Source organism: Ctenocephalides felis, unplaced genomic scaffold, assembly GCF_003426905.1.
Source record: "Ctenocephalides felis isolate EL2017-DRISC unplaced genomic scaffold, ASM342690v1 CF-g0.4_SCAFFOLD_01170, whole genome shotgun sequence".
In the NCBI taxonomy this organism is placed as follows: domain Eukaryota; kingdom Metazoa; phylum Arthropoda; class Insecta; order Siphonaptera; family Pulicidae; genus Ctenocephalides; species Ctenocephalides felis.
The window spans coordinates 42,834,649-42,851,356 of NW_020537324.1; the positions used below are offsets into that span (position 1 = coordinate 42,834,649).

The 16,708-nt window shown below is 30.8% G+C and overlaps 3 protein-coding genes across 3 annotated transcripts; all 3 read right to left on the minus strand.

Moving 5' to 3' along the window:
* Nucleotides 1-24: 24 nt before the first annotated feature.
* On the minus strand, nucleotides 25-2,552 carry LOC113366443 (small nuclear ribonucleoprotein F). Its single transcript, XM_026608043.1, has 3 exons — nucleotides 2,378-2,552; nucleotides 2,087-2,286; nucleotides 25-154 (listed from the first exon to the last, which is right to left on the minus strand). Exons 2-3 carry the CDS (start codon nucleotides 2,259-2,261, stop codon nucleotides 63-65), a joined length of 267 nt encoding a protein of 88 aa, XP_026463828.1. The 5' UTR covers nucleotides 2,262-2,286; nucleotides 2,378-2,552; the 3' UTR covers nucleotides 25-62.
* A 1,798-nt stretch (nucleotides 2,553-4,350) lies between these two features.
* On the minus strand, nucleotides 4,351-6,671 carry LOC113367256. Its single transcript, XM_026608882.1, has 5 exons — nucleotides 6,527-6,671; nucleotides 6,051-6,133; nucleotides 5,909-5,938; nucleotides 5,708-5,831; nucleotides 4,351-4,593 (listed from the first exon to the last, which is right to left on the minus strand). Exons 3-5 carry the CDS (start codon nucleotides 5,914-5,916, stop codon nucleotides 4,351-4,353), a joined length of 375 nt encoding a protein of 124 aa, XP_026464667.1. The 5' UTR covers nucleotides 5,917-5,938; nucleotides 6,051-6,133; nucleotides 6,527-6,671.
* A 541-nt stretch (nucleotides 6,672-7,212) lies between these two features.
* On the minus strand, nucleotides 7,213-9,406 carry LOC113366284 (WD repeat-containing protein 48 homolog). Its single transcript, XM_026607865.1, is given in 4 exon segments — nucleotides 7,213-7,456; nucleotides 7,514-8,438; nucleotides 8,440-8,876; nucleotides 8,879-9,406. Coding segments are annotated over 4 exon segments (1,956 nt in total). The 5' UTR covers nucleotides 9,324-9,406; the 3' UTR covers nucleotides 7,213-7,307.
* Nucleotides 9,407-16,708: the final 7,302 nt, after the last annotated feature.

Sequence of the window (16,708 nt, forward strand, 5' to 3'; positions counted from 1 at the left end):
TAAAATTAAAAATTTTATTTTCTCCTAGATAATCTTAAAAATACAATAAAATAGCTTAAAAATCAATCCTTCATCTCCCCTTCTTCATCTTCTTCTTCAATGCCTCTCACATAAAGAACATTGTTGCATCGGATTAAAATTTCTCCCAAACTACCTGTAATGAGAAAAATCAATTACCTACTGAAAACACTTTTATAGAAACTTTAAACTGCATATCATATACCTGTTCAAATCTGATACAATTACATAAATCAGTACATTTTTTCAACGGGTTTTTCAGTTTTATTAAATTTTTATTTGAATAAATAATAATGAATTAATAAAATTATTTTCAAATAGAATAAAACTTTCAGCCCATTTTGGGAAAAAATCTGCTCAAATGAATAATTACTCTTAAAAAATAACTGAAACTAAATTCAATTTCAAAAATAAGAATAAACAAATAATGAACCAAAATATTTTAGTGAAGTTAATATAAATGATAAAGAATTACCTCAACTTCATACATGTGTTTGCCAACGGATTTTAGTTAGAATTAACATATCAATTTTTTTTAGATTCGCCATTTTATTTTGAATACATTTTATTTATGTTATTTACTTTTTGGTCATAATGAAAGTCATTTATATTTGAATTTTAATTCAAATTTCACTAAAGGAAAAAGTTTTTTCAACTGGATAATAGTCAATTTGGTACTCACAACTTATGGATATCTTAAAATTTTTATGTTATAAATATGACTGAGAATCGGCCAATCTCTATTATTCATTGATAAGTACTAGGGGTTGGCCATCATTATGATTCTTTTTTAGTTGTTTGCCCAATGTTTTTTTATAATTCGTAATGAACAAACACATACAGCTCTAAATTTTCACCCTCTCACCATAAACCCCTATTTTGTAAGTCATTTTATCAATCAAATAATTTATCATCCCGCATGCCGAGAATAAATGTTTTACACTGAATTTTGATTAAAATTTTCTTAATTTAATTTAACTTCGGAAAAACTTATTTTTAAATAAGGGTTCTCCAACTTTAACATTTCTTTTTAATTTGGGAACAATCTTCTTTATTTTATTTTTTTATAATGATATTGATAATAATAATATAAAGAAACTGGGTATCATATGAACCTATGGCAAAGCTTTAAATCTTTCTACAGAGTTTTTCAATTTTTCAGAAGTTGAAAATGAAGGTTCGGATTTTGCTTAAGTCACAAGTTATTTATATATTTTTTGGAAAGGCTGTTTTGTTGTATGTATTAGCAAAAGTGAAGGCAAAAAGACTTTATACAACAAAGCATTAGAACAGGCCATTGACTTTACCAAATGTAAGAAAATTTATAAAAATCTTTTAACCAAGGGCAAGCAAAGTATAGATTTTTTGAATAATATAGAGCAACTAAGGTTCTGATACAGAAAAATGCTTACAGGCTGATGATATATTGCCAAAAACGAAATAGAATTTCAACATGATGATAAAAATATTTACATTTAATATGTGTAACTTCTTAAAAACTTAAACAAATACATTTAACCTCATTTTGAAAATGTATAGCATGTTTATGGTATTTTTTTAAATTTTTGGAACCTAACCCCAATTTGTACTAGTCCTTTGTTTCATATAGCTCAAATATGCAAAACACAGTAGTTTTTGGAGCGTAAGTACTGTGTTATACTACAATGCCTTTTAATGTTACATTGAAAATAAAAGTATATTCATATATAATATACTATATAAATGCACACACTTAGTATCGTCACTATTATTAGTACTTAACCCATCAGGCGCAGTCCCAATATGTACAGAATCGGGCATAGTGTGTTTCTTGCAATAAAATTTCTACTGGCAAAATATGCTAAGTTCAAAGACAATCTAATGTAGACAAATACATAGTAGAATAAAATGATGAGGCAACTGAGATCTGAAGGTCTCAATGATATCACATCATGGAAAAACATACTAAAATGTTGTCCCTCTATCTGTCAAATCAGCTGGGCCCAACGTAGGGTTTAACGATTCATGTTTGATATTTATCTCACCTTACATTTCTTTTCATTTTATATATAAGTAGCTGATTACAAACCTGTTGATTGACCATCTATATGTTCTTCTGCATTTGCCAATTGAATATTCATGTATCCATCGACAGAAACTAAAAATCCTTTATATTCATGGCCCCACTTCAATTTTACCATGACAGGCTTCCCTGTCATACCATTTAAAAATGGCTTTGGATTAATTGGCATAGCGGCAGACATTTTTTTGAGATATTTTATAGCTTTGCTGAAAGTAATGATAAAATTAGTGAATAACATAAAAACAATCTCGTATAGAATTTTCGACAAAAACATATTTTAACTGAAGGATGGCGTACCCAAAGTCTTCTTCGAAATTCGATGTTTGATTATATATAAATAAATGCGAACCACGTTTTTCGTTATGCTATAACAAAGATTTGTTTATTTACTTTATAAGATTTTTTTTAATATCTACTTATAATTCCTTAAATGCCGGCAAATGATAACCTACACCATAGATAAATGAAGAGAAGAGTATACCAAACAATTTTATATAAGGTGTTTAAAAACGCGTTACCATCTCATAAAAAACTGCTAAAGAAGTGTTTATTATCCGCTATTTTAGAGCAATTTTTTTTAACACCATAAATAAGTAAACATGTTTGTGTTTAACACTTTATTGCAAGAAAACGGTTCGGCCGATCTTTACCAAAAACTTATCTGGTCGATTCCAAACCAATATAACTTTCGAACGGTTTTTGAATTTTTAGAATCGATACAATTGCGGGCTAAAACGTGGACGAAAAATGTTTCACTTCTCTGCGATTTACAAAGAAACAGCTTGGCTCCGAGACATTAGAATACCCCGTGTTCATATACAGTTATAACCGCTTTTCTCGCCTGATTTTTACGTTCAGAAGGAATACTTAAAGGGTCCTCCGCTCGACGTGATGGCGCTGCTTTTGGCATTCAAATTAATGGCGCAAAATTTGAAATAAAAATTAATGATTTTTAGTGCACTGGTATTTGAAACTAAATTTGGTATTACAATCCTATTATGTTTTGTAATAATACAATAATAACAAAAATATACTAGATAATATTATATTATAATAAATATACAATCAAATCGAAATATAAATCAACAAATACACTGCAATACACCGGTTTATATATAATAGATATCACATCTACTGAAATAACTTCTACTCTTTTTGCTACTTATTAATATAAATATTTATTGAAATTTAGTGAATAATGCATATAGTGTTAGTTCATTACATCGCCTGTCATTCTTAACTCTCATTAACTAATAATCATCCCGTGCAAAATTTGACATTCTTAAGCAATTCATTTTCTCCCAAGTATATTCAGATCCGTGTGAAGTGGTAATCCAATTTTAAACAGCTGGAACAGCTTTTTATTTGTGTATTATGTCTTTCTTGTAGGAGCGCATACTTGATTTCTTACACAATTTCCTAGAACTGACCTCTTTCCTTAAAGTGTATTATGATTAGACTAATATGTCAATGCACTACGTAGTAATGTAGTAATTATGTCCTCCATATGAGTTTGAAGCTGTTCTATTCATATTGTCAAAGGACTATGCATTTGAGAGCAAGTCCTGATGAAATCTTCATTAACAAATATACAAACACAAACGAACAAGTTAAATATTATCATAATACTGTAAGCATGCTTACATTGCTTAAGTGCTTATCAAATTGAGCGACGAGCGTATTCTACAAACAACTTATGTGGATATTTACAAAAAAAAATTAAATTTTTTTTAAATGTTCAAACTTTTTTGGTATTCTTGAAAATTGTGTAAATTTTGGGTTTTTTTCAAAAAATCAGCTAAAAAATAAATACATATGTGATATAATAGTTTGTGAAAGAATATTTAGCCATATCCTATTACATTATTCTCACCATATTATTGACATATTGCTGTTTATATTCTACTTCAATTATGTAATTCTAATCAATCGATTTCATTAGAATTTTGTCATAAAATTTGTTTTAACATTTTCTCTCTCTGTTTCCAAATCTTTTGCATATCAGTATAATACAAGTATGTGCCATTATTCCATTTTTAGGCCTGCATTGACTGACACCCATTTTTGTTTAATGGACTGCAAAATTACCACGGTCTAATCTAATTCTAACTAAATTTTTACAATAAAATAAGAGGAAAACTCAATATTTTTTTACAATAAATAAGAGGAAAACTCAATAATAAACAAGTGTTCAAGTTTTGAGTACATAATTTCAATTATATATTATTTGAAACAAATGTTTATATAAATATATAAAATTTACCACATTATTAAAGAAATACAGTTGTTCGTGATGTATTATTAAAATCTGAATGTTGACAGGCTATTCCACAATGTAAAACTGAATATCGTCGTACAGCTTCAGTGATCTCCCGCTCAGATATTGGCCGAATTTGACTGCAATCTTGCAAGCCCTGTTCTTGTCTGATAAGCAGAGCCATATCAACTATTACAGTTACAATTTCATGCAAGAGAAAGCCTATTATTTGCAAACTCAAGCCAATCAATTTAACCTGCAATAGATAATGCATTCATGTAAGCAATATTTTTATCAATATTTGATATGTGTATATATGTGTATTTTATAAAAGGGCTAGAAATCAATAAGCTCAACATTTAATTACCTTGACCATAATCAACTTATTGATTTATATGCATTGAATAAACTACTAATTATAAGAATGGCTCATAATTTTAATTTTATTTGTAAATTTTTCCACCAAAACAACCAACACAAATGATTTTACTCTCAATATATAAATGTTGAGATTGAAATACATCTTTTTAATTTGAATTCATTACATATACGAGGTGTGTTCAAAAAGTACCCGGAATTACTAATAATTAAATTTCGCGGGTCTGGAGTGTCTGATTGTCAAATTTTTTTTTATTGGTTGGTATACATGCCCCTAAAGTATGATGAAATTTTCAGCTATATTCACTGTTTACTTTGTCTGTGGTAGTCGCTAAGGTTCGACGTGTTTTTCTGAGCTCGGCGATTTTTACAATGGAAAATTGAAAAGTCAAAGAATTTGTATTAAATTTTGCGTAAAAAATGAAATAAAGTGTTGCAAAGTGCAAAAATTCACCAGATATGGCTCCGTGTGACTTTTTTCCTATTCCCAAAGTTGAAGAGACCCATGAAAGGACGGCGGTTTTCCTCGATGAAGAAAATCGCTGAGAGTGCTCAAGGACATATCAAAAAGTGAATATCAAGGGTGCTTCGAAAATTGGAAAAAACGCTGGCATAAGTGTATTATATCTGGGGGGGACTACTTGAAGGGGACCACATTAATGTAGACGAATAAATAAATATTTTTTGAAAAAACGAAAATTCCGGGTACTTTTAACACCTCGTAAAAATTTGAATTGAAAGTAAAAAAATAAAAAATGCACTAAACCTATAATGCTAATAGATCATTTGTGCAATATCTTTGACAACTGTGACAACTCTGTGAAACTTATTTAGCCACTTGAGTTTTTTAACATCGCCAATTTATTATAGCTAAGTGTTATTAAATTTAGTTAAATTTTCCAAATAATATACTGATTCAAAGGCACAAATTGATGTGAAAAACCTTGTTCTAATAATTAGGTGAGCATATTCAAAATATTCAAGATTCTTACATCATTGTTGGGTATAAGCCACTTCATTAGCTGTTCTCTAGCCATGACAGCCTTCGCTGAATTGTTGCAAAAAGATGTTTGACGAGCAACAGCGTATGCAGCATATTGCACATTATTTAGTATTCTAAAATTGTGAAGAACAAAAAACTTAACTTTAAACTACATGGTTATAATTTATGCACACTAGATATACTTATATACCTCGACATTTTCTCCGCTCGATCCAGTTTTCTAAAATTTACATAATCATTATCACAATAATCGGGCAAGTTATACAAATCTTGCATTTCAGAAACAATGTTAAATATTTCATCTTTGGTATAGTGATTAATTTCACTTTTACCTGTTATATTCTTTTCTATCTTCTTACAGGAATCAAGATCCTTTAGATATTTTTGAATTCGCATTAACTGGCAGGGATTTTTTCTTAATATAAAAAATATATTATCATGCGTTATAACTAAATTATCGTGATCAGTTGTTTTATCTAACACATGCAAAGCTTCGTCTATTATAGAAGATAATTCATGCTTTACAATTTTTTCAACCAAAATAACGGTTCTTCATGTGGCGTAGGACTATCTCCAGCGCCGTGCATTATATTTGCAATTTCTTTGTAGAAAATTGGACAAAATACGCTATCATTCAAACGATTTTGATAAGACAAAGAGCGAATAGATCGATTTGACATATTTATAAGCGCTTTCACATGGCAATTAAAAGGATTTATCCAATAACTTATCAATTCAACATTTATATACTCATGCACGTGTACGAGGTAACAATTTAGCAAATAGTACAATTGACAAGTGACTCTACCCTAACAAGGCATATGAAGCACAAGCACAACAAGTAAAATCAAAGTACCAATATTCAAAAAAATCATTTAATTTTTTGAGCAGATTTTCTTATCAAATAAGCATGGATACTTATTTATCTATGTCTGGATACTGGATGTTTATTTATCACACACAGCCAAAAATTATCACCCTAGTCAATATTAGAATAGGATGAATACATGATTATAACCCTTCACTCCCTTCACTCTTATCGAAATAATTGATGCAGCAAGCTGTCAAAGCTAAAATTTACCTTAGCCATATCCCTTTCTCTCTTATTTTTTCATAGATTTACAGATATAATCTGCAGGCAAATACCTTGACAATATCTTAAATAGACATTGAATTAAATTTTATTGAAATTTTCACAATGATTTGTGGAATAGTTGTTTCCTCAGACAATGTGAGAATATAATATGTTCTGTTCTTTCTAATATATTGCATATATTGTTTGATTGACTTAGTGTAAGAAAAACAACATTGCTTCACTGGGAAGTTTGTCATCATCACTTTTATTAGTTTTCAATATATTCCAATGACAGTTTCAGAATAATAATTTCACGATTTTTATATATAATATACAAGCAATACAGAACTAGTTGAGAATAGCCCAAAAACACTATATATTGATAAAATAATATTAACTATGATAATTAGAGACCTGCTTCATATGTATTCTATAAATCCATGTAATAAATATATTTATTATTTAAATGTCACTTTGTTATATTTTTTTTATAAACATATTCACAGTCATACATTCATTTAATTGGTTTGTAATGAATCATCAGATCAGCAGAAGATTTCCAAATAAAATGTCTTACAGTTCGCAGATCCATTGTTGGAGAAAGTACTTGTTCATTACAAAGTAATTCTACTCTCTCTTCTGGAAGTGGTCCATCACCTTCTCCTACACCGAAATTTGTTGTATTATTAGGAGCACTAGACATCACCATTAAATTTGCACTTGTAGAATTATTAGTAGATGTGGTCATTGTTCTATTATCAGATTGATTTTGTGGACTGCCTGATGAAACTTCAGCATTCAAAACCTTATCTATCACATGCTCAGCAACTTTTCTGCATTGAATAAAATCATTTGCAACAAGTCTGTCTCTTTTAAGTTTATCCTGTTTTAATATATGCGGAGAAACACTTGGATGAGGTAATAAATAAAATGATATCTTATTGAATTTTGGTATATCACGATTAACAATAATTTCTACTACCCATTGTGGTATAGTATCATTCAGAAGAGATGATTCATTCTCTCCTGATGCATCTTTCACCAGCAAGCGATATAAGGTGCGGCCTCCAACTTCACTGAATATTAATGGTGTATGATTTGGTACTGTTATTTGTTCATAAATTTCCCTTTCAATATTTAAAGAAGTCCAATGTTGTAATAAAGCTTGCAATAACAAGTTGCCATAATTCACTTTCTTGTCAGGTTCAACTGAGGATGGCAAACCCGCATCTCTCGCAGAAACCCAGGCTGCAAAACAATCAACCTCATCCTGTCCTAAATTTATAGATAACATACCTATTTTTAAATCTACATTAAACCAATTTGGCACATACACTTTTTTAAACCTATTAGTAATTTCTTTCTCGAAATCCACATGACCCAAATCTTCAACTTTTGATGCTTGCAGTACATCATATAAAGCAACATTTAATTCTGAATCCTTTGTTAGAACATGTCTCTTATCATTTAAAATGTGATATTGTCTTATTGCGGCAGCTCCTTTAATTGTCATTATTAAGCTGGGAGTATATTTAGCACATTCTTGGCTAATATGTGAAATTCGAGGTAATTTCCAACATCTAATATCTGAATCTGCTGTAGTAACCCACACACTTTGGTAGTCAACTGAAAAGCATAAATTTAAAAATAAAATTCTTTTCTTCACAAATCAATACCTTATGATCTGTGTTTCTCAATTCTGTCATATATACTCTTTTGTCTCTACCACCAGATATAACATGACTGAAAGATTCTGTTGCTAGCAGGGTCCACACGGCACCTGAATGAACATGTATTGTTTGCATGCATCTTTGCTCTCCTATTGACCAAAGCTTTATAGTGCCATCACTACTTCCTGATAAACATCGGTTACCATCTTTTGAAACAACTAGGGCTTTAATATTATCAGAATGGCCTTTGAGTTTCATTAGCCTTAGACATGTTCTAGGATCCCAAAATCGTATCACATTTTCAGTTGATCCACTCGCTATAACTGTTCCACTTGGATTCATTGCTAAACTGTAAATTGATTCTTTATTACCACATAAACTTGATGTAGTAACAGTGTTATTACTAGCTGTAGTGCTGTTAATGTATTAACGTCCCACAGAAATATTGCTTTGTCCAGACCTGCACTTGCCACTTGCTCTTTGTCCTTAGCATAAGCCAAAGCTTGAACATAATCTTTATGAGTTCTAAGTGTAGACATACAAAATCCTTTATGTGCATTCCAGACTTTCACAGTTGTGTCACTACTAGCACTAATTAAATTTCTTCCACCACCACATAAAACAATATCGTTGACCCAGTCGGTATGATGTTCCATACTAGTAATGTAGGGTTCCTGGACATTTTGTGAACAATTCCATACCCTTATAATACTATCTCGTCCAGCTGAATATAAGCGAGACATATTACTATCAAGCTGCAAGGCATTAATACCTGCTCTATGTCTTCGTTCTTCAGCTTCACGTATCACAAATGACACTTGAGTTTTTTTACGGCCAACTTGGCCAGTTTTATGACTCATTGTATATAGGAATAAAGAATCTTTACTATTGTAAAATGATGCTTTCAAAATGAAAGTAAATACAATTTGTTTATATTATCTCTTAGCGGAAACATGTTGGTCTGTAAGCTATTCATTGATGTATAAACTATAATGAGTAACAATTATTGTCATTTATAATAATGGATTTAAAAAATTCATATTAAAGGTTGCAGTTACTTTGCTTACAGCAATTGCCTTTATTTTCTTTAATGCAAGATAATAAATGCCCTAGATAGCATAAAAGGGAATACAATCAAAAATACAAAATAGTAAGTGAGTAAATTAAAACAATTCGGTTTTTAAATTATGTTTTTGATAGTAAAGTAAAATATCATGTGCAACTTAAAAATTTGATCAAAAATATTTTTTTAAATATTAAAATAACAAAAATATATGAAACTTTTAAATGTTATATAAACACGTCATAAAAATCAATCGCAATTCACCCATTACCAAAGAAATTGAAGGTTTGCTTTGAGGATAAATTACAATATAATCAGCGAATCAGGCCCTATATAATACAAAAACATAAACAATATTATTGCTATAGGTAATTTTGACAACTTTTCATATCTGACAATGTTATCATTATGACTGGAAAGTTTCCATAGTGTATTATTAGTTTCTTTGTATTTCCATTGGTAACTCGCTACTAATAATATTGATACATAACATCGTTTTCCTCATTCAACAATCGGTAATGCAAACACGCGTAGATACACTTTTTATCGATACGTTAACTAACTGCCTCAATAAAAAAATTACTCTTGTTTTCTGCTAATGATTTTTTTTAGTAAATACGAATATATATTTAAAAAGAAATCTTCATTTTAAATTTATTTGTGAAATATATAAAAACACGCAAAATCGGAAAATTGCTGGAACTTTCCGTACTGTAACGAAATGTTCGAGGAATATTTAATATTTATAAGAATTGTATAAACTGAATTACAAAGTTAAAATTATATATTTAAATATTTATTATTAATTATTAAATATAATTATTAAATATTTATTATATAAATTTATTATTAATAATAATAAATTTAATATTTTTGATATTAAAAAAAATTGAAATGATTTTTTTTTCAAAAGCAATTATTTTGTCAACACAAGCAGAAAGTTTTTTAAATTATTCAAATCGGATGCTTATTTCTCTCAAAAACTGCCATTTTTTACACATTTTGCTCGGTATCTTCGAAACTTTCGGAACTGTCTTTGCTAAACACTAATCACCACATCTCCTCGTCATTACGAATTGAATGTTTTTTGGATCATTCAAATCGGACGCTCGGTTCTCTCAAAAACTCGGCTGGACCTGCCTTTGCCAAAAACTAATCAGCACATCTCCCTATCAATAGGAATCGAATGTTTTTTAAACCATTCAAAATTCGGTTGGTCCGGGCGCCCGAAAACGTGGACGCAAAATTGTATTTATACATACATACACACATACATATACACACACGTCCATTTTTCTGAGCCATGCCAAAAAGTTCAGAAACTTTCAAAACGTGGTGATATGCAAAAAGTTTCATTTTCGGCCCATCACTATAACGGGAAGTTAAAAATAGTTAGAAAATATAAGTTCACCTTGAGTAGATAAATAGCATAGATTATATCTACGCTATAGATCCTAAACAATTCATCATATGGGCAGATTATCTTTATCCACGGGCAGATTATATTATGAGATAAGCTCTTAACACGTTCGCGGACAAAGTCTCATATAGGTATAATACAAAATAATAGATAGTCATTCTATTTTTAAATTGGTTGAGATATAAAAAAATTGATTAAACATCGTTAATAAAGATAGTCAAATTATCATATTTTAATCATTATATACGATGAATGCTATAGCATCCACTATAAGTACTACGGCTTCTATTTTTTAAGATAACACGAAAATAAAAAATCAGTTAATCATTATCTAGACAGAGCTAGATACCGTAACTCCAATTTGGACGAAAGATTATAGACCAAGCTCTCCAAAGATAGTTTTAAATTATGGCCAATCAGCCATGTGAATGTTTTGACCCTTAATCTTATGTGTTTCAATTTGTTCCACAATATTTTAATCAAGAAGAATCCTGGATATTTACCAGTGCAGGGTGATGGTATTGTAATTCTGTGAAAAGATGTACTAGAACATTTACTTCTATTGGGAGTTCATATTACATGAACAGATTTAGCTTTATTGATCCATTTTTCGGTTCATGCTTCATAGAAATTTCTTTGCCTTTAAAGCGTCGTCGTGGATCATATGAAGGATTGGAGTTTTTTTTGTATAGCGGAGGAAATGCGATTACGCATCCAGACTGGGTTTTTAGACTTTGATATTGGAATGAGACGACGTGCCCATCTGCCCTTCACTGCGGCATCTCACTTCACTGTTGCTGTCACCGGTCAATGCTGTTCTGCCGTTTTTCTATTATCAACTTTTCTGGACTCAGTTGTTGATTTCTTTGTAGGTAAATTATTTGTCTTTCATCTGCTAAGACTATGAGAGGCAGAGTTCCTTAAATAACGCACACTGCTTCCTCTGATAATGTGCGAAATGCACAAGCAACTTTAAAGGCAGCATCAGCCCATATGAAAATACCATATGTCAGCATTCAGGTAACCACTGTAGATGGTAACATCCTTCTCTTTGATTTGGACCTCCAATATTAGGAATCAGCAGGACAAGACTTGTTCTGACTACTGATGCCTTTGCGCTAACATATTCCATCTACGGATTGAAATTTAATCGTGAATCAAGTATTACTTTTAGGTAAAAAATGTAAGGTTTTGATGCGATCTCTAGATTTTCTATCTTTAGCTTCTCTATTACTTTTCTACTTGTAATAAGAATAGCTTTACTCTTTTGTTGTGCCGACTTATTGTATCTATCTAGCGACTAATTTTACCAAAGTTGTGTCTAATAAACTGACAATCTCATCAATGCATTTGGCAACAACCACTATGACCACATAATTTGTATATTTGTATTTGTACTATTTTGACACATGGTGGAATCTCCAGTACCAATAAGCCATCAACCATGATATTCCATAGCAAATGGCATAGAACAAAGCCCGGTTATATTACATTTTTTGTGCCATCGTACGTCAGTATTCTACTTGTAAAGCAGCTTGCGACTATACTATAACGGTACATTCGCACGTTCTTATCACGATGTGCATTCGTACTGCAATCAAAGTTTACGACATTAAAAGCATTCTTGATGTCTACTGTAGCTTCTAAATAGTTCTATTTTGTATCGCCATTCCATCTGGTTCCAGAAATTGCAGTTTCAACTACAAGTATTATAGTATCAATAGTTGATCATCCTTTAAAAACATCATATTAATTGTCTGCTAATAGTGAATCAACAGCTGCAATTATTCTTACAAAAATTTTACCCGCTGCATCCAACATGCATATCGGACGGTAGGATGACGGTTCGTCGGGTGTTTTCTTTCCTTCGAGAGAAGGAGAAGGAAACTAAAGAAAGGATACTAATCTTTATTGCTTCCATCTTCGCTTAAAAACCCGTTCTTTTAAACTTGTATCATAAATGCTCAGAAATATTGTCGGAAAAATCAATATTGATGCTTTCAAAGCAATATTAGAAATTCCATCTAACCCCGGTGCCCAATTATTTCCAACCTGATGCTTCCATCAGCTCTTCCAGTATTATAGGTTGATATTATTTAGACTAACATGTGTTACCTGGTAGTTAAATCAAGTTGCGGTGGAAATATTGTCTTTAGGAGTAGAGTATGAATTATTGAAATATTTTATTTAGGAGTAGTGGACAAGTTGGTAAACCAATTGGGTGACTTTTGAGGCAAGACATTACGATCTTAAAATGCCTTTCCATGAATTTTCCTCAACTTGGTGTTCATTTAATTGCCGACGTGCCTATTTGTAGTTTGTTCACGGGTCATACTCACATCGCAGCCTTTGCTTATTGCCAGCATCAGTTCATTAATACGCACCTTAGAGTATTCTGAAATAATAGGTAATTCTGAAATAATTTAAGGCTATTCTCAAGGCACTTTCATCAAACGATTTTATTTTTCACCCAATGGCCTTAAATCGCTATAAACTAAGTCTTCTAAGATTTTTATTTTTTTGATATTTTCCAGATGATTGCATTGGGGTCACTAGCAATATAGATATCTAATACCAATTTTGAGGTTTTTGATAACAAAAGTAAATGCAATTAAAAGTGCTTTACCTCTTGCATTAGTCCCCCTATAATCCCATTCTGCCCATGAGTTTAAGTTAGTGGCTATAGCTACGAGGTAATGTTGTATTGCATCCTCTACCAATCTAAGAAAACATCATAATCAGATATAGTAAAACTAGGTGGCGCGTAACAGCTGTACAAATTTATGCCATCTAATGGTGCTGCTACAAATCAGGGGTTGCTATTATTGACGGCGTTCTGAAAACAAAATTTGGCACATGACCAAATAACAACATTTGTGGTACTGCCTGTTTTCCATGGCCGACCATTTAGTTGTTTGTAATGTTCTGCTAAGAGTGCAATATAAATTTTCATTTCGCTTACCTTCTGCATGAGTAAGTCTTCTCCATGTTTTTTTGTGAATTAGTGTGGCAGGCAAGAATATCAATGTCTTCAGCGAACGTTGCAATAAGACTAGAATTAGTTGTAGAGAAGCCAGGAGTATATAAAGTATACAAGAAGATCCCAGAATACTTCGTTGTGGTGTTTCCCGCATTGATAAGCGTGCGTTAAAAACGAGTCGGACAACGCTGAGTCAACTTTAAGGTTTAACTAGTGGTGCATGGCATTAATGTAATGAATTATTCGTAGAATTTTAAATGTTTTCAAACAGATTATTATAAATACAGTAACTTTCATTATTCGTATTTTATAGACAAAATATAAGAGTTCATAAAATGAACGACAACATTTATATATGTTTACAAAATGAAATTACATATATGAAAAGTAAACAAAACCTAATCAATCAAAATGATAATGAAGGTCCTTAACTGAAATGCAAGTTAAAATTATTTATTTCAAGTATATAAGTAAGCATTATAATTTCAACCAGAATTATAATTGAATCCGAATCATTTTCGATATTTGATTTTTTTTAAATTAATTTTTTTCGTAAGTTTGAAAAAAGTTTTTTGTTTCCTCAAAAACTAACCGCTTCTTCACACTCACAACATCCGTTTCATCCGTTTTCTCAAAAACTGTAATTTTGGTACTTTTTTCTCCGTATCTCTAAAATGACTGGACGTGTCTCTGCCAAAAACTAATCAGCGCATCTCCAATCAATACGAATCAAATGTTTTTTGAATCATTCGAATCGGTTGATACTCTCAAAACTGTAGTTTTTTTCACTTTTTGCTCCACGTTTCCAAAGCCGCTGAATCTACTTTATCAAAAACTAATCAGCACTTCTCCCTTTCAATGGAAATTGTACGTTTTGAGAGAACGTATCAACCGATCAAACCAAATCGTTTGATCCGTACTCCCAAAATTCTCGACAAAAATTATATCTACACATACACCCACATCCATTTTTTCTAAGGTATGCCAAAATAGTCAGAAACTTTCAAAACGTAAAAATATATAAAAATTTCCCCACGGAAAGTTAATAAATAAGCAATTCCATGATATTGTAGGATGTTCGAGTGTTATTTCCGGAACCCGAATTAGTGGTAAAAAACATATAAAGATAGAATAAGTTGACTTATGTGTCTGCAAGAAGTGACAAGATTGGAATATTTATCTACTTTGTGAATCATCTTGATTAAAGAAATTTGATATTGATTTAACCAAAGATCAAACCTCAACATCATAATGAATTGGTATTCAATATAAAACCTTTACATAACAGTTCTTTTAGCATTTTAGATCGATTAAAATAAGCCAGATCGTTTCCAGCAGTTTTCTTCATTTTGGTTTTAAGCAGTTACTTCAATAATTGTGAAAAACTTTATGCTATTAAGCTAGTTGTCTTGGATCGGTGGGATATCGATACTGAGCTATTTATTGTGTTTCCTCATGTTTGGCTAAAAAGTAGATGATAAGTGAAGCACAAACAAGTCAGCCATTCGATTTGAATGATTCGATTGTTCTCTCAAAAACTCGATTTCTATTTTCTGCACTCTTTGCTCTTTATCTCCGTAACGACTGGACCTGCTTTTGCCAAAAACTAATCAGCACATTTGCCTATCAATAGGAATCGAATGTATTTTGAACCATTCAAATCGGTTGATCCGTGCGCCCGAAAACGTGAATGAAAAATTAATACGAGTAATTAATACCACTTATTAACGAGAGGCAAGTAGTACATAACTCAAAGAAAAGTAAAATTAGTGGTGATGAAGTGTCTAACAATCATACGATATTATCAAACAAATACAGTGCTTAGACACCCGAACGCGTCATCACGGAGTCGGTAAAATCTCCGTCTACATTTATTCAATATGTTGTAGACTATCCAGACATGAAGAATTCGCTAAGCGCGGTTTTTAAATTTGATCAACTGTATCCAAAACTCTACCGAACAATATGGTTTAAATTAATGTTAATAATGCTGATGTCTACAGAGCACTTAATTGCAGAGTACGAATATTTTGTACACACCTACAAACTAAGTAATGAGAGAGCATATGGAGTCGCACTTAGGGAATGCAATACCGACACAAAATTTCAAAACCGGTATTTCGGTAATTTTCCATTTTAAAACCGCAATACCGGTAAAATACCGGTATTTTTATAATCTTAAACAAATACCTAAACAAATTTGAAAGTTACTAGTACAAATATAAAAAAAATGTATATACAACTACAAGTATATTCAACTAAACAATAAAAAAACAATAAGATTATGTTTTTAATAATAATTTAACAAAATTATTTCCAATTTAATTAACTCATTATCAGTATCGAATATATTGAGTACTTTTCACCAAAGTCAAACATATGAGTAAGAAAGACCAAAAACTCATAAAAGATCATATTGCATTATTATAATAAACTGTTTTGTCTTTATCCGATGTGTTAAATTACCATAATTTCCAATATTTTAAAAAAGTAATTTTTCTATACTAATTTAAGAATCGATACTTCATCAAGATAAATAATAATATACTATAATTTTTAAGTATTTTTTTTAAGTTTTAAAATTACAAAATAACAACATCGAGCATTTACCTCCATAATGAATTTGAAATCATAATCACTTAACAGAACACTATGATCATGAACATGCTATCATTAATTGTAAAAAGTAAAAGTTAAATAATGGAATGGATAGTACTATGGCCAATAGCATTCACCAATATTCACCAAACTAAAATATTTTCTATAAGCAAATCACATCTTC

Excerpts from the sequence above, each read along its gene's own strand:
- LOC113367256 (XM_026608882.1), bottom strand. Across the intron at positions 4,594-5,707 it reads GGCTTATACCCAACAATGAT|GTTAAATTGATTGGCTTGAG; the intron begins GTAAGAATCTTG and ends TATCTATTGCAG.
- LOC113366443 (XM_026608043.1), bottom strand. The coding sequence starts at position 2,261 with ATGTCTGCCGCTATGCCAATTAATCCAAAGCCATTTTTAAATGGTATG. Across the intron at positions 155-2,086 it reads TATAGATGGTCAATCAACAG|GTAGTTTGGGAGAAATTTTA; the intron begins GTTTGTAATCAG and ends TTCTCATTACAG.